General features: G+C 45.6%; 1 protein-coding gene across 3 annotated transcripts in view; it reads right to left on the bottom strand.

Moving 5' to 3' along the window:
* Positions 1–23,025, bottom strand: part of SRC (SRC proto-oncogene, non-receptor tyrosine kinase) — a 59,530-nt gene that overhangs the window by 10,016 nt on the left and 26,489 nt on the right. For 2 of the 3 annotated variants that reach the window (XM_056845647.1, XM_056845649.1), the window contains 3 exons: positions 10,466–10,564; positions 5,242–5,345; positions 954–1,103 (listed from right to left, as the gene is read on the bottom strand). In XM_056845647.1, coding sequence (XP_056701625.1) covers positions 954–1,103; positions 5,242–5,345; positions 10,466–10,564 — 353 coding nt within the window. The remainder of the gene's footprint in view (positions 1–953; positions 1,104–5,241; positions 5,346–10,465; positions 10,565–23,025) is intronic. The other variant, XM_056845648.1, reaches the window with a different exon arrangement.

The raw sequence follows: 23,025 nt of genomic DNA, 5'->3' as shown, positions 1-23,025 counted from the left end.
GCATGAAAAGCAGATGCTCCACCACTGAGCCATATCCCCTTCCCCTTTACTGGTGAGACAGTGGCACCATTTTATCCTAAAAGCTGGAGAGCTGGACACCCCATTAGTTTTGTGGCAGAGTGGGAATTTAAGACCATGAAGGAGGCACTTAAGTAGGCACAAACATTGAAACATCTCATAACATTAGGGTTGCCAACCTCCAGGTGGTGGCTGGAGATCTCCTGCTATTACAACTGATCTCCAGCTGATAGAGATCCGTTCACCTGGAGAAAATGGCTGCTTTGGCAATTGGAGTCTATGGCATAGAAGTCCCTCCCCTCCCCAAACCCTGCCCCCAAAACCTCCCACTGGTGGCGAAGAGGGACCTGGCAACCATACGTAACATGCCAAGGCACAACGTTTCTAGAAAGGTTTCTTGCCCTAAGGATGCTATGTACCTCAGAGACCAGAACCTTAAGGACAATGTTTTGTTTTTCCCCAAAAAGGAAATGTGTAAGTGCTCAGTCTTCTTGGTCAACTGACCCTGAATGGCCATTTGTTGCAGGGATTGGTTGTGATTATTCAACATAAAGGAAAAAACACTGCCAGCTGCTTTGGGGAGAAACTACCATCATATTCTCTTTCAGTGAAGTTTTCTGGGTCATACCCAAGATTCCCAAACCAAATACTGAAGTCAATAAATCATTTTTTCTGGTTATTTGGTTCTGTAGCAACAACATCTTCTGTGTTGCACCTTGGTCAGCTTTACCATCCAGTTTGTGGTCTGGTAACCAGGTAGACCAGGGGCTGCCTTACACTAAGGGGAAATGAGAGATCCCATCACACTGTTTGACTCTAGCCCCATTCCTTTGCTGCCCAATCTTGTTCCATTTAGTTTCAGGAACCTTCAGCAGAGCCTCTACATTCCGAGAAGCATCCTACATAATTAGAAGCCATGTTGAAGCAAGACTTACTGGAATAATAGGCTACCAGCTGCTGCAGGCTGCTGAACTGCGTGCGGGAGGTGATGTAAAAGCCACCGTTGTCCAGCTTGCGGATCTTGTAGTGTTTGACATTGAGGCCCTTGGCGTTGTCGAAATCAGAGACGGAGAGGCAGTAGGCACCTAGCAAGAACAAAGGTACACAGGTCAGATCTTCTGCCTAAGAGAGACTGTTGGGGGCTGGCATACCACAGGACTGGCCTTCTAATTATGGCCCATCTATGCATTATTTTAATGCCTACCATAGTACTCCCTATTACTATGTATGGGTGTGAAAGTTGGGCAATGAAGGAAGCTGACAGGAAGAAAGTTGATTCCTTTGAAATTGTGGTGTTGGGGGAGAGTTTTAGGGATGTTGTGGACTGCCCAAAAGACAAATAAGTGGGTTCTAGATCAAATCAAGCTTGAACTGTCCCTACAAACTAAAATGATTAAACTGAGGCTATCGTACTTCGGTCACATCATGAGAAGACAAGAGTCACTGGAAACAACTTGACGGCACTTAGCACACACACACACGCACACACACATGCATTATTTGCCTAGACATGGAGGGTCCTGGAAGGCAGACCTTGTCAAGCAAGGTCAGTCCTAGAATCATAGAATCATAGAGTTGGAAGGGACCACCAGGGTCATCTAGTCCAACCCCCTGCACAATGCAGGAAATTCACAACTACCTCTCCCCCCATACCCCCAGTGACCCCTACTCCATGCCCAGAAGATGGCCAAGGTGCCCTCCCTCTCATCATCTGCTTAAGGTCATAGAATCAGCATTGCTGACAGATGGCCATCTAGCCTCTGCTTAAAAACCTCCAGGGAAGGAGAGCTTACCACCTCCCAAGCAAGCCTGTTCCACTGAGGAACCCCTCTAACTGCTAGAAAATTCTTTCTAATGTCTAGATGGAAACTCTTTCAATTTAATTTCAGGTTCTGGTCCAACCTTCTGGAGCAACAGAAAACAACTCAGCACCATCCTCTATATTAGTACTGATCAGCATCCTGATTAGTACTCAGATGGGAGATTACCAGGGAAGACTGAGGTTGCTGTGCAGAGGCAGACAATGACAAACCACCTCAGTCTCTTGCCTTGAAAACCCTGTGGGGTTGCCATAAGTCAGCTGTGACTTGACAGCACTTTCCACCACCATGCATTCTTTAAGTCTTTAGAAGTTGCAAAAAAAAAAAAAAAAAAATTCACAGCATTGTCAGGTTTTGATGCTCAAGGAACAAAGCTGTCCAAAACGGAAGCACGTAGACCCAGTCTTCATTTTATATACTCAAGGAACAAAGCTGTTCAAAAGGGAAGCACGTGGACCCAGTCTTTGTTTTATATAGACCTCGGCCTGTCTTGTAAGACAGGAGATCAGAGAGGAAACTGGTACATAAAGATCTATTGATGCATAGTTTCCTTGTGGCACTTTAGAATCAGGAAGTCTGGAACATTTTTCAAGCAAATCTCTTGTGGTCGAATGCCTTGATGCCACGTCAATGAAGGAGGGCTACAGTCAGCAGGATGACAGTTTCACAGAGGGAACGAGACTTGGGGGGAAACGCACAGAGCAAATTACCTCTGAAGAACAAAAGCAGACGGCCAAGCCAGGTCTGCCTAATTATGGCCCGTAGCTACATCAGCCTTCGCTGTGATCCTGTCAGACCTGGCAAGCTAATTTGTGGGGGGTTAATACAGACAGCAGAGATAGAAGACCTTTGCTGCAGCTCCTGGAGGGGGGCAGAGACTGTGAGAAGATCTATAGGGAAACGTGTTTCCTTCCTTCCCTGCTAACTCAATGCTCCAATTATATAGATTGGGGAAAATGCTGTTAAGTTGTCTCAAGTGTCAGCTTCTGGACTTTACACAGGAACCTGGATTATTTGGCAAGTTTTTTCAAAAACAAAGAAATGCAGCACTTAGAACTGGCTTTTCAAAGCAGCTCCCCTCTCCAGTTTTCCTCTGCCTCTTACGCTGTGAGAACAGTGCCACAAAGGACAAGTATGCTTAACTACAAAAATATTTATTTGCCACATTGTCTACGTGATGTAGACAACGCACACGAATGTGTAAAGGAAGAAACACTGCTTTCTGTTTGGCTTGATGCGTGGCTGAGAAGTATCCTCCTGCTGAGCACTGCAGGAGATCATAGCAAATGGGCTGAAACTCAAGGCGGTCACCTGGTGTTGCAAACTGCCGCAATGCTGCCATAAAGCAACTACTGAAAACATACTAGTGCAGTATGCAATATGGGGCAGCACACTGGCCACAGTTTTCATGGAAGAATGTAGAAAGAATCCCTGAATTCAATGTATTTGAGGGATTACATGAACTACAAAGACAATCTGTCACTGTCTTGTGGTCAATCTTCTCGACTGCCCAATGCAAATAATTATCTGCCCTGTTCATAGATGATCTATGATTTAGTCCTTCTTAAGACTTGTGCAGAAGACTTTCCTTTTCCAAGAAAAGCCTTCCCTCGATCTACAGTTCTTGTGATCATGAAAGATTCCTGCTTAGAACTGGATCGATGACTGGGTAGTGAAGAGCTGGAGTGCTGCAATCATGTATATGGGAGCAAGCGTTGCGGAATTCTGTGGACCTCACACCTAGGAAAGCATGCAAAGCAATAGGCTACTAGAGATTCTGCTGGTGTCAACCACTATATAACCTTCCGAGTAATTTGTCCTACTGCTCAGCAGGGAATGAGATGCATTTAAAAAAAATTAGGGGGGAGGGCCGTAGCTCAGTGGCAAAGCATCTGCTTGGCATGCAGAAGGCCCCAGGTTCAATCCCTGGCATTTCCAGTTAAAGGGTCTAAGCAAGTAGGTGATGTGAAAGGCCTCTGCCTGAGACCCTGGAGAGTAGGGTGGTCTGAGTAGACAGTGCTGACTTTGATAGACCAAGGGTCTGATTCAGCAGACGGCAGCTTCATGTCTTCATCTAATATCCTCTTTGGCCAAGCCCACAGTACGGATCAGGAATGGGAGAGCAGAGGACATTCACAGCTAAACTCTGACAGGCATCTGTTGTTATGAGGTGTGTGTGCTGAAAGTATCCTACACACTCAAACTCCATAACACCGCTCCCATAAACGCCAACGCCACCCCTGGCAGCACAGAAAGGAGGGAACGGCAGAGTTCCCCATTGCCACTGGTTACCCAACTATTCCCAGCTCAGTGACCCATTTTCAGCACCATTGTCTTGCAAAAAGAGGATAGCCACAAGATTGGAGACGCCCTGTCTACATTAGATATTTAAATCCTATCCCAGCTCTCCAACAATTGGATCAAATGTGAAGGGAGGGGGACACACCTGTTTGATAGACCATAGATAAAATACACACATAAGACTGGGATGAGGAGAGGGTTATGTACATGACATATGGGGGCTTTGGTTCAAAAAAGTCAAGGATATTGAACCTGAATAAAGGAAGCTGGAGACGCTGCACAAGCTCCAGGGCTTCAGGCCTGAAAACTATCAATGTGCTACCTGCAATTCAAGTAAGCTGCATATTGTTTACACAATAATCGCAGGTCTGATTTGGAACCCTGATAGCGTATGATACTGAGTTTCAGTCACTATCGATCATCGATTTTTACCACCTTAAGATGGGTGCTCACAGCAACACCACGCAATGTTTTAAGCTAGCAATTAGAAAATGTGCGATCTTGCTCCAAGTCATTTTGGATGAGGGAGAAAGCTCCCTCAGGAACAGAGATTAGCAAATTATGTGCCCTGAGAAAAATAATTAATTGAGTTCTGCCTATAAGTTCTCACCCACAGAGAAGGTTGGCCTCAGCATCCCTACTTGGTTTACTCTTTTGGTCTCATTTCTTTCCAACCAGCATATAATGAGGATAGCTAATTCTACCCTTTCTTTTCTTAAAACGCATTTGAATTATCTTGTCAGTCCCAACACAGCAGAGTTTTACCCTCCTTTGGAGGAGGCTCCCTGTTGCATCTCTGCATGCACAATGACTCTGGACTTGCTTTTTTCCAATCAGGAGGCACACTCAGAACAGTTATTCATTTCAGACATAACAAGGTATGGCCTCCTCAGAGTGGATGGGTTCTCTAAGAACAAGTGAAGCGTATCTGTATTTGTAATTCAGAACGGTGTCTCTCCATTTCCAAAAGTTTGGGAACAGAGTTCTGGGAGCTAAGAGAATTGATATTCACCTAATACCAGAGGACACGAGCTCAAAATACCAGCTTCTAGGCTATGCCCTTTCCAGCGATACTTATTTTTCTCCCCCAAATGCCCATTACCTTTTGTTGTCTCGCTCTCCCTGGCCAGGAAGGTCCCTCGGGGATTCTCAGGATTGAGTAGTAGCCGTTCAGACTCTCGGCGGGTGATCTTGCCGAAATACCACCTGCAATAGCAGAATACAGATGAACATGGAGAGACCCCATAATTGAGTTAGCCTGCCCGAGTTCCTTCAGTCATTGCTATTTTTTTAAAAAAATAAAGTGAAAACTTCACACACACAACACACATACACTTTCCAAGTGTTGATTCTAACCCTCCTTTTTTGTGAGGATGAACAAGGGGATCCTTAACTGATGCAGTGAACAAAAGATCAAGAAATTGTGCTGCAAAGAGAAATGCTTAAATTTGCAGTGCACAAGGCTAAATTGGGAGAGGAACAGCTACACGCTGAAGAAAAGCATGGGACTCTGTGGTCTCAGGAGGCAGATGGGGATAATCTGCTCCCTATATCCTTGAAAAGCTGGCACAGCTGGAAAGCGAGAACCCTTCTTTTCCCTGACGTGTTAGCTTTCTATGTGCAAGGAACGTCTGACATGGTTAGCCTTAACCTTGTTAAGAAGAGTCAAGCATACACTCTGTCAATTGTTTCTGAGGTGGTGCTGCCCTATTCGGACTGTACCAAACATGCTTTTCCACCTTGTCAGAGCTGAAACAAAAAAAGCCTGAAGCTATGAAACAAAAAAAGTCTGAAGCAATGTAAGCAGTTGTTTTGGGGATCCAAAAAACCAGTACTTGTGAACTAGAGATAATTATCCAGCTATCCTGAAATTAATACACAGTCCTTTTGTCTGTCAGGTTGGACAAAATAAAGTACACGAGGTTGGGTAAAAGGAATATATCTATCTATCTATGTATAAATACTGTAAATATAATTTATTGGAAGCGCTATATAAAGGTTAAAAATATTTTTAAAAAACATTAAAATAGCACAATGGCATTTCCTAAGGTTGACATCTGTAACCACAACCAAACGCATTTCGGCCTAATGGGCCTTCATCAGTGGTTAATTAAAACCCATGTTAAGCCTGCACACCTTTACAGAAATAAATAAATACATACATCTGAAGAAGTGAGCTGTGGCTCACGAAAGCTCATACCCTACCAGAAAATATTTTTGTTAGTCTTTAAGGTGCTACTGGACTCTTGCCCTTTTCTACTACTGCAGACAGACTAACACGGCTACCCACTGTGAATTACATACATATACAAACAGTTCAAACTCAACCAGGCATGTGTATAGGTTGTCTGAAAAGATAGAATAAGAATGGGTTAGTTTCTATCTATTTAAGAGCCCATTATATATGTCTTGAAAGAGATGTTTGAAAGATGCTTACAAAATCTATTGCCAATTACTCAAACATCTGGTCAGATTGGTTTTAGTTGTAATACTGTAAAACATAATTAAACAAATTGGAAACCTCAGTTCATTATTAATCTAACTTGAATAATTACTTTACTATGTATATTAAATATACCAATATATAAACACATACCTGGTTAGTATATGTCTCTCATATACTATGTGTGCAGGTATCAACCTAGTAGAGCAGTGTCAAACTGGTGATCCTATCCCACTTTAAATAGTGTTAAAAAGGGTGATCCTCATATACTAACCAGGTATGTGTTTATATATTGGCATATTTAATATACATAGTAAAGTAATTATTCAAGTTAGATTAATAATGAACTGAGGTTTCCAATTTGTTTAATTATGTTTTACAGTATTACAACTAAAACTAATCTGACCAGATGTTTGAGTAATTGGAAATAGATTTTGTAAGTATCTTTCAAACATCTCTTCCAAGACTTATATAATGGGCTCTTAAAAAGGTAAAGGTCCCCTGTGCAAGCACCGGGTCATTCCTGACCCATGGGGTGACGTCACATCCCGACATTTCCAAGGCAGACTTTGTTTGCAGGGTGGTTTGCCAGTGCCTTCCCCAGTCATCTTCCCTTTACCCCCAGCAAGCTGGGTACTCATTTCACTGACCTCGGAAGGATGGAAGGCTAAGTCAACCTTGAGCCGGCTACCTGAAACCGACTTAATAGATAGAAACTAACCCATTATTATTCTATCTTTTCAGACAACCTATACACATGCCTGGTTGAGTTTGAACTGTTTAAAATATTGTCGAAGGCTTTCACGGTCAGAGTTCATTGGTTCTCGTAGGTTATCCGGGCTGTGTAACCGTGGTCTTGGTATTTTCTTTCCTGACGTTTCCTTCAGTGTTACTCCTCTGAAGATGCTGGCCACAGCTGCTGGCAAAACGTCAGGAAAGAAAATACCAAGACCACGGTTACACAGCCCGGATAACCTACGAGAACCTTTGAACTGTTTGTATAAGTATGTATTTATTTATTTCTGTAAAGGTGTGCAGGCTTAACATGGGTTTTAATTAACCACTGATGAAGGCCCATTAGGCCGAAACGCGTTTGGTTGTGGTTACAGATGTCAACCTTAGGAAATGCCATTGTGCTATTTTAATGTTTTTTAAAAAATATTTTTAACCTTTATAGCGCTTCCAATAAAGGTTGGGTCTTATTTCCCTCTTTTTTCTTCCAAAATAAAGTACACACCACATAACTTATGGAATTCATTGCTACAAGAGGCAGCGATCCTGTTTTTTTTTTTTTAAAGCATTTGACACATTCATGGAAGACAGGTTTATCAGTGGTTATTAGCCATGATTGTTCAATAGGAACTCCATGGCCACCGGTAGCAAACATGTGAATGGTAGTTGATGGGGAACAACAATGAGGTGGGTGGGTAGTGGGGCCTTTAAGCCTCTGCTGGAAACAGGATTCTGGATAGGGATGCCAACTCTGGGTTCGGAAATTCCTGGAGATTTGGGGTGGGATCTGGGGAGGGACCTCAGTGGGGTATAACATCATACAGCCCACCCTTCAAAGCAGCCATTTCCCCCAGGGGTACTGGTTTCTATTAGTCTGGAGATCAGTTGTAATTGTGGGGACATCTCTGGGCTCTACCTGGAGGTTGGCAACCCTAATTCTGGATTAGGTCACTCCTTCATTGGATCCAACAGGGCTTTTCCCACATTTGCCCAATCACTTATGCTCAAGTGAAAGGGAACACCAAATGTAGCTGATCTTGGCAGGGGATGCTGGACTCCTTTAGTCTGTAGATCCCCCCATGAGAATTCCAGACTGAAGCAAGTTCAGGGGTTACATTACAGGAAGGCTTGTTGCATGGGCCGGGGGTGGGTGGGGGGCTGTCTGTTGAATATTCCTTCCTTGCTGTTTTTCTAAAGGGGCCTGAACATCCACAGCCTCTTTTGTATATGTTGTTTCCTACAAGATATATGTGTGGGAAAACTGGCAATATAAAGGAGCCCATTTACAGACATTTCTTCCAGTTGTAAACATTTGGTTTTATGACCAGTGGTAGTGGGGGGTGGGACTCATCCACAGAGGAGTCTAGCTTGCCCGGGATACAAATGTTTTACTGTAGTAAAACCTGTTACAAGCAGACAGACGCTTTCCAAAACGGCCTCTGATCCAAAGATTGTAAAAAAAAAAAAACAGACCACCAAGTAGGGACCCATTTTGTGACCTTGTGCATTTTTCCTGGACTGGGTGCAAATGTTTAGACGGTTGCTGCTGGGTTTCGAACGAGCTCTTCTGAGGCATGCAGGCATCACAATGCCAACCAGCAATCACACATGTTCAGCCTTTGCTTACAGTCATATCAAGGGTGTGAAAGTCTCACAGACCAGTCACAATAGATAGGTCACATTTTCATGGCCAGGCACATTAAAGTCTCTGCTAGTAAAGAGGCCAATCAAGAAAGCAGCATATGAAGACCAGTTACAGGGTGTGTGTGTGTTTCTGCATATCTAAAATAAACATGACTTTCCCCCTTCAACCCTCTTCCCAAGGCACGGGGGAGGGGAATAGGCAGACTGAAGTCTGCACCTACAGGGCAATCAGGCAGGAAAGGGGGGACTTCACAGCCCCAGAAGCAGGATGGGGGGCATTTGGGGAGAGGGAAGGTGAGAAAGTCACACTCCATGAGCAGTAATCATGTCCATCTGTGGAAATGATCTGGTGGACTCAAGCCAGTGAACACATGAAGCTGCCTTATACTGAATCAGACCACTGGCCCATCAAGATCAATAGTGTCCACTCAGACTGGCAGCAGCTCTCCAGGGTGTTTCATGTCACCTTTGATCTGATCCTTTAACTGGACATGCCAAGGATCGAACGAAGCCATGGCCTTTGCCCTTAAATGGTTTGTGCTCTTCCCTTAGATCCTCCAGGCTCATTTCTGTAGTGATAAGCCATAGCTTAATGTTGTGTCCGAACGATGCCATTGTGCAAGAGGTTATATGGAAGTTCTACCTATGATGTGTGAAGGCTTATCCACACAGGTGACTCAATCCTGGTCACTGCTGTAATCAAGGAATAAACGTGTGTGTGAACCAGCCCAAGGCCACAAACTCATGGAGAATTATATTTAAAAACTCAAGGGGTATCTCTGCTAGTCAGGGCCAGCATCAACATACTCTGAGGTGGGGCAGCTACCAGGGACCAGGGCTTCTAGCAGGGCCCACTGCCACCGACCTCTCGCCCTTGCACCTCTCCTGTCACCTGTCCATGTGCCTTTCCCGGCCCATTTGCCTGCAAGCCCTCCACCACCCATTCTTCCAGCTTCCCTGCATGAAGAGGGAAGTGAACACATGAAAACATGAAGCTGCCTTATACGGAATCAGGCCCTTGGTCCATCAAGGTCAGTATTTTCTATTCAAACCCGCAGCGGCTCTCCAGGGTCTCAGGCAGAGGTCTTTCACATCACCTACTTGCCTAGTCCCTTTAACTGGAGATGCCGGGGATTGAACCCGGGACCTTCTGCATGCCAAGTGGAGGCTCTACCACTGAGCCACAGCCCCTGCCCAAGTGCATTAGGGCAGTGCACAGTGATGGCACTCCTGAGAACCGAAGTGGCCGCACAGCAAGGGTGCTGTCCAGGAAAGGGATGAATGTGGCACAGTTAGTGTGAAGATGTGTGTGTGTTGGAAAGGATGCACAGTCAGGTGGGGGGGGCTGTGGGTGCGTGGAAGGAAAGGGAAGCAGGGGGCGGGGTGCTAGGCATTGCCTGCCCAGGATCCTCCAAAACCTGCAACTGGAACTGCGGGTAGCGTTGACTGGAAGATCTGACAAGAACCATTGAGCGGCACTTTTAACTGTCTAAAAGGTTTCAATTACTCTTCAGCCTGGATGGAGTCTGAGGGTGCGACATAGTTACTGGGGATGTAGCCTTTCTGACCAGTGGTGAGGGAATGAGCCAGCCACCAATCGCCTTCCCTGGAAAACACAAAACAAAATTGTCAACGTCACACGTGTGTCTGTGGAATCAAGACATGTCAAGTTAGCTTCCCATCCCAACCCACTGATGATCCCAATTTCTCTCACCGATGCATCTTTTTGCACCCCTGTTGCTTGGATCAGGATTGGCCAACCTATATTCTTGGGGCCCTCTCTGTTCTCCAGGCACCAGACGAGGGGCTGGAACTTCCTCATGGATGGTACATGCCCATAGCGCTTTCACACACACTTAGTAAAGCATGTTCAGTCTACTTTAAATGCACTGTAGTGATTGTTTGCAAGTGGATTTTGCCATTTCACACAGTAAAATCCAGTCGCAAAGTGGACTGAAAGTGCGTTATTCAGTGTGTGTGGAAGCACTAGTAACAGTGGCATCAGATAGCATTACACATGCAATTGTATGTTAAGAGGTCATCAATACCTGCTCCTCCTGCAAGATTCATCCCCTCCCGAAGGCAGCTCAGCAATACCTATCTGCATTTCAGCATCTTCATATTACAGCAACATTATAATATTCATAGTAATACACATACACCATTTGTTTCTTACAAGTCTAACTAGGAATAACACTTTTACCTGCCCCTTGGTTCATGTTTAGTAAGGCCTTGGGGGGGAGGGCAGATAAAAGTTTGCATTGATTATGCATTTCTTATATTTTTATCCTGCCTTTCCTCCAAGGAGTTCTTGGGGTTCTTCCCTCTCTTGTTTTATCCTCGCAACAACCCTGGGAGGTAGGCTAGCCAGTCAGCCCCAGTCACCTAGGGACTGAATAGCACAGTTGCTTGTAAAGCTTGACCCTGACCCACAAGCCTGCCAAATTGGCCAACCCTGACCTTGACAAAAAGAGGAAAGTCCCAATAAAATTCTAAACCACCAAACCAAACAGTTTTGTAGTAAGCCGGTTTATATAGTCTATTCCAACCAAAGAAGACAGGCTTTCTTAGCAGGGAGTTCTAACGGTCTGTGTCTATCAGATATGCTGGTAATGAGGATCAACCCCAGCAAATAAGGTGGTCCCCATAGCAACTGAGCAGGGCCATTATCAGAGATTCCACAGCTGACACCTTATTAGTATGGTTAAGTGACAAATAACAGAAGATCCTTTTAAATAAGGCATTTCCTTATTTAAAAAGGCATGCCAAGTACCCACTGAAAATACCTTTGGAGCCCTTTGAATCTGAACCAGATCTGGCTGCTGTATGAAGCATTGGAAATCCAAGAAAGCAGGGGCGGAAAGGGGTGGGGTGGGGTGGAAACAGGCATATAAACAAAAAAAAAAGTAAGATTGTGATAGCAAAAACACTAGGAACTAGATATTAAAGGTACACGGGGCCCGGGGGTGGGGGAGCGATCTGGAGAAATTATATCCTGAAAATGATACCAACATGCTTCTTTTGAAGTCTGTGAAAGAAAAGCTACTGAATTCGGTAAGCTATAAAGAACAGGCAAGGCACTCTATTGTACTGAACCATCTTCGGTCGATGGAGGGTTACGCTGCCTTCAAGGTAGCGCAGAACTCTTCATCAAACAGAATGTGAAAGAAAGGGAAACGCTGATACTTAAGTTCCTTCAGATGCAGTTCAATACAGGCATAATGGACCCATTTCTTAGCAGTAGTTAGGAGATCAGGAGGTAGCCAGAGGGCTGCAAAGTCTTGCCTTGGCAATCTCTTTTTGGTGCATATCCCCCCTTCTAACCTTATTGAAGGTTAAGACTCACCAGTTTTTCCCACTTAGCTGGGACTTGAAGCTCCAGGGCCTGGAGCTTTCCTGGAATTACAGGTGACTTTCGGACAACGGAGATCAGTTCTCTGGAGGAAGGCAGCTTAAAAAACAGCTCTCCTAGAGCAGGGGTGTCAAACATAAGGCCAGGGTCTGGATCCGGCCCCTTGAGAGCTCTTACCTGGCCCGCAAGGCAGCCACCTCTCCCCAGTCCCAATCTGGGTTGGCGAGGCATGGCCCGGCCCGGCCAAGGGACATTTATGTTATATCTGGCCCTCGCAACAATGGAGTTCGACGCTCCTGTCCAAGAGGGACATCTCATAGCCCCTGAGCTCTCTCCTCTCCCCAAACTCTGCCCCCCCCCGGCATTGCCCTTAAATGTTTTGGACTTTTCCAAGCCAGGGCTGTCAACCCTACGTTGAAGCTCACTTTTGAAGGTGGCTAGCAAACCCTCAGGGAATATGATTTGTCACAACCACAGTTAATGGTGGTGCTAACTTATCCCTAAGCCACAATTAAGGCAGGCAAGGGAGGGACAGCATGAGTCTATAACCTGTACCACAACTTGTAAAAGCACAATTAATGAGATTGGGTCCAGGATGCATGCACCAGACAGATGCTGCCTGACGTTGCAGAAGCACCGTATGTAGGGAAAGTATGAAGATCAGAGTTGAACAACTCAGTTAGTGAAAAAGAGCATCTTTGCTGACTTGTCATTTCTTCCCCCACCCTGCAACTTAGCAGAGCAAGAAATGCCTATGCCAAATCAAACTGACTTCAACAGCAGCAAGAGCAGGTTCTTAAAAAGAAGCTGGGGCTGGCCGGACTGGACAGACATTCAGCCTGCACCTCAGCCCACCTTTGCACTCCACTGGAGATAATACCAGATTTTCTCAGTGTCCTGGTTCTCCTAGAAGACTAGACGCTGATCAATAAACGCACATGGCTAAAATCTTAACGGCTTGCTACGCCTTTCAAGGAACCAGGGGTAAGAGCAATGCCAAGACAGGAGTTCAGGGTACCAAATATACTCCAGTCCACCCCGAAAGCAGGTAAGAAACCTCACCATTTGCAAGCAGCCTTCAGCTGCCTCCTCGGCAAGGCGGTGATCCTGCAGATTCAAAGATATCCAAGGGCAAAAACCGGTCAGAGGTGAAGAATGCAGCCAGGACTCCCCCAGGCCCACATTCTTTTCCTCCGGCTCTGCATGAATAAGCCCAGAAGCACTCGCAAAATGTCCAGGTGGCTTGGAATGCCTTTATCTTGCAAACCCACAAAATGCGGTGCTGCTAAGGAGGAGGAGGCAGCAGCGGGTGGCAAATAGCTGGTCTCACTCTCTACACATGCCTGGGAACAGCACGGCTGACGTCTCAAGCCAAGTCCCATTATTTCCCACAAACACAAAGTTTTACTGACTTGTGCTGGTGTAGAGCTACTTTCCCCCAAAAAACCAAACAAAAAACCCAAAAAGACTTAAGCTCCTTCAAGTCATCACAAACAAGACAGGCTTGGATCCAGTTATTGGTTTCGGAGGAACCCGGTTTAATCCCTGTCGGGTAACAGTGTTGGTCTGTGTGTTGGTGTGTGTGCGCCTTCAAGTCACAGCTGACTTATGGCAACCACGTAGGGTCTCCAAGGCAAGAGACGTTCCAGAGATGGTTTGCCATTCCCCACCTCTGCGTGGACTGAGAGAGTTCTGAGAGAACTGTGACTGGCCCAAGGTCACCCTGCAGGCTTTGTGTGCAGGAGAGGGGAATCGAACCCGGCTCTCCAGATTAGAGTTCGCCGCTCTTAACACTACTCCACACTACTCTCTAGTCTCTAGCGGTAGAATAAAACAGGAGCCCAGTGGCACTTAGAAGTCTAACAAAATTTATTCCAACATAACATTTTGTGAGACAAATCACAGGAGTGTAAATACATCAGTCCTTTTCTATGTACAATAGAAAGGTATGTGTTGCCGGGGCGGGGGGGGGGGGGAAGGGTAGTATTACAAAGAAAGGCCAGTTCAAGACAAGACCCCTCCTCCAGTTGGCCTGATGGATTTCCACTCCAGTGGAAATAAGCTCTGTCTCATGAAAGCTTCAACTGGAATAAATTCTGATACATCTTTAAGATGCCACTGGGTTCCTATTTTTAGCCCTGGATTTATGCACGAGCAGGGCACTACAATTTAGGGCCTCAGGTTATGAGGGGCACCTAAAAACAGAATTTTGTTTTTACTAAAAATGATTGAATTGCCATTTCGGGAGGGCCTATTATGCTCGAAATAGTTTAGGGCCTCAGAGTGTCTTAAAACACAGCCCTGCCTGCTTTATTCATTCCTACAGACAAATCCCTATTTGTCCAGGCACCCTCATTTGGACATCACAACAAAACTAGGATGTCTCCAGTCCCCCAGCTATGCATAATGAGAGAAGGGAGGGATTGTGCCCGCCCCATCACTAACCAGATTCATGCCTCTTACAAACAAACAGCAGCCTGTTTGGGACATCTGAATGCAGTCAAAGTCCCCCATTATTTTGGAATGAGGCAGGTGTGCAGACAGCCATTAAATAATGGGCCATGATCGGTCAAAGGCACCTTTTCTTAATAGCTTTACGATGCGTGTAAGGAATGGAAGCGGCACAACTTTTAAACTTGGGAATATCATTCTCCCTGGGGGGGGGGCTCTCCTTCTTTGTAAGTTTTTAAGCAGAGGCTAGATGGCCAACTGTCAGCAATGCTGATTCTATGACCTTAGGCAGATCATGAGAGGGAGGGCAGGAAGGGTTGTGTCAGTGTTTGGCTCTCGTGGCCCTTCCTTACATGCCCAGGGTAATGACGATTGCCATTTTGGGGTCAGGAAGCAATTTTCCTCCAAGCCAGATTGGCCAGGGATCCTGGAGGGTTCCCCCCCTCCATCTTCTGGGCATGGAGTAGGGGTCACTGAGGGTGTGAGGGGGAGGCAGTTGTGAATCTCCAGCATTGTGTAGGGAGTTGGACTAGATGACCCTGGTGGTCCCTTCCACCTCTAGGATTCTATGATTTTATTCAATGATTCTGTTATATTGGATTGGATCCCACCGGTCTGCTAGTGTGTGTTCTGCTAGTGGTGATGATTTCCTCGAGTGTAAGGAGCCTTTTCCTTGATGCAAGGGGCCTGAGTCGGGGGAAGGCTCCTTGCACTAGAGAAAAGCATCACCGCTAGCACAATGGATCCAACCCATTGGTTTAGAAACCTGGTCCAACTAACTCAGTGCCTTCTCTAACTGGCAATGGCTCTCCAAGGAATCCGGTAGAAACTTTTCCTATTCCTGACAAATGGGGGATGCCAGAAATTGAACCAAGGGCTTTCTGCCTACTCAGCACATACAACACCGCTGAGCTATGGTCTGAGGTATGGACTTCTTGCTGCTGCTGATGTGAATGCACTCCTGAGAGATACCTCTACGTAGCCACAAATGAAACAGTTAAAAAGGACTTTGGGCATTTTCATCACACTCAGCTTCGGAATGCATGTTGGTATTGTACAAGGAACACAAGGATTGGCAAAAGTTCACCATCAGCCTCCACCCCAACCCTCCAAGCCAGAGTCTCAAAACTAGACAAGCGGACAATGGTGTCATGCTTGCGAAATCCACCAGCTGCAGGAGCAGTTACTGCATGCGCCATTACTAGGACATGCGCCATTACTGGAGACGTAGTCTTGGCACCTGAACCTGCATGCTTGTTGAAAACCAAGCCAAAGGGTGCATTGGCTTACATTTCACCGAGAACGTTTCAACCCCAAACCAGCACCCCAATTACTTATTTGACAAGTGATCATTGCCTCAAGCAAACAAATTAGCAACATTGCAGCAGAAATTAGCAAAGAGATTCCTACCACACATTAATGCCAACGGCAAATTAAGGACAGGCACAAAAGATTCCTTCCTTTCCAGTTTGTATTCGTTTTAATTGGGATAAAGTTCTCAAGAGATTTAACTCCTTAGCCAAACAACTCCCCTTGCCAAATTCCAGGAAGATAAGAGAAAGAGTCCCCGTTTTGGAGGCAATTAAAATTCTCACTTGCAGAGAAGACCACGGCAGATATTTGGCAACCCAAGAAAGCAAGTAATGATGAGCGCAAACCATTTTTAACGGAGAAATCCACATTTACGAGTCCACTCATTCATGTCCAAATTAGAAGGTGAGAGGGTCTGTTTTTAAATACAAACTAAACATTCAGACAAAGGGAAACTAAACCTGCAATCTCTTTCCACACCATACTAAAGGATTTTTGCCTCAGGCTAAGACCAAAATGCTCTCCCTGCCCCATTAAGATGGCCTGACAGATGCTGCCTGGCATCTGGGGAGAGGGCAAGTGTGACATTACAGAATAAGAGTTGGAAGGGACCACCAGGGTCATCTAGTCCAACCCCCTGCACAATGCAAAAAATTCACAACTACCTCTCCCACACACCCCCAGTGATCCCTTACTCCACGCCCAGAAGATGGCAACCCCCAACCCCAAAAACCGACTCTCCAGGATCCCTGGCTAATCTGGGCTGGAAGAAAAATTTCTTCCTGACCCCAAAATGGCAATAGGCACTACCCTGGGCATACAAGGAAGGGCCATGAGAGCCAAACACTGATGCAAACCTTCCTGCCCTCCCTCTCATTATCTGCCTATGGCCATAGAATCAGCATTGCTGACCGTTGTCCTTCTAGCCTCTGCTTAGAAACCTCCAGGGAAGGAGAGCCCAGCACCTCCCAAGGAATCCTGTTCCACTAAGGAACCGCTCTGTTAGAAAGTTCTTGCTAATATTTAACTGGAAACACTTTTGATTTAATTTCAACCCATTGGTTCTAGTCCAACCTTCTGGGGCAAAAGAAAACAACTCCGCACCATGCTCTATATGACAGCCCTTCTAATACTTGAAGATGGTTATCATATCACCTCTCAGTCGTCTCCTCTCCAGGCCTCAATGCTTCCCCTTGCTCCAAAGTCTGCAGTATTATCTGGCTGCGCATGAACAAAACATTTACCCCTTGCCTACCAGGCGCTGCACCAGCAGGCTGAACAGCAAGCCGCTTACATAAAATCAGATCATCTCCCCCAAACTAGCAATGTAACCTACTGCTTTGGAAAAAACAGACTCACAGCACAATCCTCTTCGGGGCAAAATCTGTGCATAATTCTGCTGATGAGTAAGCATCCTTATCTATATGACTTCTTGAACTCTAAATACCTCGGTTCCAGAATAATGGCCAGATCTGAGGATTTCAGAATCTTACAAATTGTCATGACTTTTTCAATTTGGATTCATTATAACAATTATATGGCATTTGGGGGTTTGAATGCACCTGAATGCACATTTCTATAGCAGTTCAATTCACTTTTGCTCACCATCTGAGGCTAGACAGGTAGCAACTCAAGAAAGGGTTTTCTCCGTTGTGGCACCAAAACTTTGGAACTCCCTTCCCAAGGAGATTTGTCATCTCTCTGCATTGGTGTCTTCCACCAGCAGGTGAAGACATTTTTTGTTTCATCTGGCGTACCTCCAAAAATGGTTACTGGCCCTCCTTCTAGTGTTGTTTATGCGTTTTAATTGAATTATATATTTTTAACTGTATTTTTTTATTGTTTAAAAGTTTTAATTTTTTATGTTTACTGCTTTGTGGACCCTGATTGGGAGGAAAGGCAGCATAAAAAACGTTCTAAATAAAATAAATAAAAACATATGCTAGGAGTATAGGGTTTCCATACAAAGGGTTTTTTTCCCAAGTATCAAGAACACCTGTTTGACACATCGGACACCTGAAATCCACACAGGTTTTATTTGCGTATCCCAAATTGGGAGAATGGAGGACTAATTTTTTAAAAAGACATAATTTCCTTAAAATAAAATAACACAGAATAGTACTGCCACTGGAAGAAGGAGGGGTTGTGCCATCTAACCGTAGTGATTTCACAAGCACACGGCAACAGAATCTGGCGACGTTCCATCCAGTTCCACCGAACACCATTTCAAAATTATATGCTTTATGCAAGGCTGGAGGCAGGATTCCTTTTCTCTCACCGACAGTAGCCCTGTTCACACATTACAGTGTATGCACATACATCAAAGAAGAAGAGGAGTTGGTTTTTATATGCCGACTTTCTCTACCACTTAAGGAGAAAGGAAGAAAGGAGAAAGGAAGAATCAAACCTGTTTACAATCACCTTCCCTTCCTCTCCCCACAACAGACACTCTGTGAGGAAGGCAGGACGGAGAGAGTTCTGAGAGAACTGTGACTAGCCCAAGATCACCCAGCTGGCTTCATGAATAGGAGTGGGGAAACCAACCCGGTCCACCAGATTAGCGTCCACCGCTTATATGGAGGAGTGGGGAATCAAACCCGGTTCTCCCGAGTCTGCGGCTCATGTGGAGGAGCGGGGAATCAAACCTGGTTCTCCAGATTAGAGTCCACTGCTCCTAACCGGTATACCACCCTGGCTCTCTTACTCTGATTTTCATAAGACCAGACCCAGGGTGAAGCTGCCTGCCCTACACGACAGACAGGGCAGGGGCAGCAAAACGACGAGAAACTTCTGCAACACCCCACCCCTCCCACTTTTCACAGTGCCTGGTGTCCATGGAAGGAGAGAAGGAAGGAAAGTCACTCCTGCCAGCGACAGGACCTGGTTCCACTGCCTCCCAATACAACAATGTGCAGTCAAGGGGAACAGGATCCATTTCTCTCTCTCAGAGAATAAACCCTGTTGCCACTCGTCTGTTTTTTCCCCTTCCCAGTCTGCAGGCAGTGTGAAGCAGAGCTCTCCCCCAGGTCATTGCACCCTCTCTGGCAGTGAAGAACGCAAACAAAGGACCCCCTCAAAAGTGGCTCTTTCACACTGCCCAGAGCATCTAAGGGCAGAGACTGGGCCTTCCCACATTGGCTGTGCTAAGTGAAGGAACCAGGATGACCACTTCCTTGCCTGCAGCATGTCACAGAGGAGGAGAGAGAAAATCCTCCCATTTCGTACGAGGCTCCTGAGGAGGGAGGAAGCGGCGCCTCGTCTCGGGCACCCCATGAAAAACGGGACAGAACAACTTCCACTGGCTGCTTTGTTGATCCCTACTCCAGACAGAAGAGATGGCCGGGATGACAACTGAGTACTGGATTTCTCTTTTCAAACAGTGACAATGCTCGGACTGGCCTTGACGAAAGCATATTATTGTTTGGAAACTAACTTCAAATGTACTGTACAAAACATACTTCTGAAAATAAAGGATGCTTAATGCGCTAAAAACGTGATCAAAAATGTTATTCTTGGGTTTAGGGATTGGCAAACAGCAGAATTTGCAAAACCAGCAAAGAACCACCTTATCTCTGTGCCACTTGCCTTCGACAACCCCTGCAACAGTCACTAGCCAATTTCACCCCTCCAAGCCTCATGCATGATACAGATTTACTGTAGAGGCTGTTCTTGCGTAGTAGGTGGGGCTGAGAGAGTTCTGAGAGAGCTGTGACTAGCCCAAGGTCACCCAGCTGGCTTCATGTGTAGGAGTGGGGAAACCAACCAAGTTCAGAAGTAGAGTCTGCCGCTCATGTGGAGGACTGGGGAATCAAACCTGGTTCTCCAGGTTAGAGTCCACTGCTCCAAACCACTGCTCTTACCCACTACACCACACTGGCTCTCAGCACCACCCTCTATAAAAGGAAGTGTGTTTTTGCTTTATAAATGAAACCAGGGACCAGAATCTATATAAGTGTGGGGTTTGTATCATATATCCAGCTGCACATTCAATGCCCATGCCCCTTCCCCACAAAAGAAATGTGACTTTATGGGCAGACAATTGCATCCTGTGAACAGCTGAGTAATTGTGCCATAATGGCATTTTTTTTTTAAGTACTATACTGATAAAGTTTAGTTAAAAAATCTATTTAATCCCACCAATAGTTCAATAAATCCTTTCAGCCACACTGCCACTGTGAAAAGCTTTGTTCGACGTGACAGGTAAAATAAGTTTGCATGCCCACAGAGGCAAGCCTATTAAAAATGGTTCTCAGATTCCCTACCTCACATAGGGCTACTACCTCAGGGGATTCTTGTAATTGGGGCAGAAGCAGGGAAGGATGCCAGAAAACTGTGGGAATGTTATTCACTTGAGAAGACGGCTGCAAGGGGTACCGTGCATAATAGAAAGGCGCACTCTCCCCTCCCCCCCCCCCCATGATATTTCAGTGTCTAATTTACTGTGTCCGCAGGGGGGGAAATGAGCTACTTAAAAAAGAAGAAACCCTGCAATTTCTTCCAAGGCAGTCTTGAGAGAGTTTAACTGATTATTATAAACTTTGCAGAACAACCTTTGAAGAATAACTTAGTTGGAGCACATATCTCTTTCCATGGACTGGCAAGGCTTGAATACAAAACTCTGTTCAGCTATGAAATTCATTGGGTAGATCTGAGCACATCACTTCAAAGTCACCCATATGGATGCTGTTATGGCTCAGTGGAAGAGCTCCTGCTTTGTATGAAGAAGGTCCCAGGTTCGATCCCCGTCATCTCCAATTTTAAAAAAGGATCAGGTAGTAAGGGATGGGAAAGACCTCCTCCTGAGCCCCGGGAGACTTGCTGCCCATCAGAGTAGACAATCTGGACACTGACGGACCCATGTTATGACTCAGTAGAAGTCAGTTTCATGTGTGTTCATGTGGGAAGGGGTTTGAACCTGGGGGTCACCAATCCTAGTCCACCACTCTAACCACATTTCTTTTTGGATATGTGTGGGACAACATACTTCACATGATCTTTTGAACCTACCAGGGGCAGTAGAGGCTTGGGGGATGCTCTCTCAGGGACATAACACGCACGGGAAGAGTTCAAAAATCCTCTCCTTGTGCTGCGGCCCCAATCCCAATCGGACTACCCTGTGGCTGCTTTTAAAGAAAAATATAAGATGTCTGGGGATCTGATTAGGGATGTGCAGCATCTTGAGCCAGTGTAGTGGTTAAGAGCGCTGGACTCTAATCTGAAGAACCAGGTTTGATTCCCCACTCCTACACATGAGTCACGGACACTAATCTGGTGAACCAGGTTGGTTTCCCCACTTTTCCACATGAAGCCTGCTGGATGACTTTGGGCTAGTCACAGCTCTCTCAGAACTCTCTCAGCCTCACCTACCTCACAAGGTTGTTGTGGAGAGAGGAAGAGAAAGAGATTGTAAGCCGGTTTAATTCTCCTTAAAAGGTAGAGAAAGTTGGAATATAAAAACCAACTTTTCTTCTTCTTGGCTATCTGCTTCCTTGAGCTCAAAATTGCCATAGGGCTTGTATTGTATGCAAAGAAGATCACATGTGCGTCATTATTATCACCCCAGCCACCCTACTGAAAGAGGGAGGATCTATTATACCCCTTCCAGAGGCAGAGTTGGGAGAGGTTACAGGAAGGTTGCCTGGCTAGATCAGTGCACCAGTGGTTTGGCAAAGCAAGCATCAAAGTCCAAATCTTAAGTAGGCACAGCTGGAGAGAAGCCAGAGGTGCCTGTGCCAGGATGCATCACTACTTGCCACTTCCAAAATAGCAAGTGCTTTAATTTATTTTATTCTTTATGTTTACTCTTGTTATTTTCTGGCTCCTCCCTCTGCCTTTGTAGGTTCATAGCTATATAAAAGCATGACTGGGAAACAACTAGGGAGGAAGCAGCAAAGGGAAATCCCAAACAGAGGGAAAACCCCCTCCCATTTTCCAGCATGGCTGGCATGATAGGGAAGTACAGCTTTTGCGCACATGCACCAGGGAAAATCCAGTATAAAGCAAGGAACTAAGAGGCAGATGCTGCTACCTCATTCGAGTGACAAGCTGCAGATGGCCATTATCCCCAATCCAGTGTCTGTTTAGTCTTTCCACCCACAGTTGTTCCTCTTTCACTTCAGTGAACAGCCTAAACTGGAAACCACAACAGACTCTTCTCCATTAATTTCAATGGAAGAACACATGAGCATCTGTGCACATGTTCCAGATCTGCAGCAGCCCTAATCCTCCTTGCACGTAAGAGCTTAGTTTGATTTTGTTCTGGTCACTTTCATCCAAAGTGTTGTGAAGTCTTTGCCTGGGAAATCTCAATGAATTAAAGATGGGGGGTTTATGCTAACAGTGGAGTAAGATCAACTTTGTCAAACTGAAGAAGAAGAGTTGGTTTTTATATGCCGACTTTCTCTGCCACTTAAGGGAGAATCAAACCGGCTTACAATCACCTCCCCCACCCACAACAGACACCATGTGAGGTAGGTGAGGCTGAGAGAGCTCTAACAAAGCTGTGTCTCGCCCAAGGACACCCAACTGGCTTGATGTGTAGGAGTGGGGAAACAAATCCAGTTCACCAGATTAGCCTCCGCCACTCATGTGGGGTGTGGGGAATCAAACCTGGTTCTCCAGATTAGAGTCCACTGCTCTTAACCACTACACCACGCTGGCTCTCTCACCACTGCTAGGACAAGATGTTGCAAGAAAGCGGATGTAATCATCACAATCATCAGTTTTCATTCCTGATTCTGGAGGGAAAATAGAAAGCAGTAGGCTGCCCCTTCATCCTGCCTGGATTCAGACCTCATTTGTTTAAGAGATGTTTCCCCAAGTACCTCTTTTAATAAACTGGTATTTTACAATTGCAATCTGCCACCACGGGGCTCAAAAGCCAGGTAAAATATTGATTTACATAGGGGATTTTAACTCCCACCCTTCCATCCTCCGAAGCACACAGAGCGGCA

This window comes from Euleptes europaea, chromosome 2, assembly GCF_029931775.1.
Source record: "Euleptes europaea isolate rEulEur1 chromosome 2, rEulEur1.hap1, whole genome shotgun sequence".
NCBI lineage: Eukaryota > Metazoa > Chordata > Lepidosauria > Squamata > Sphaerodactylidae > Euleptes > Euleptes europaea.
The sequence above is the reverse complement of the archived record's forward strand: the minus strand, read 5'-3'. Positions and strand labels throughout refer to the sequence as shown.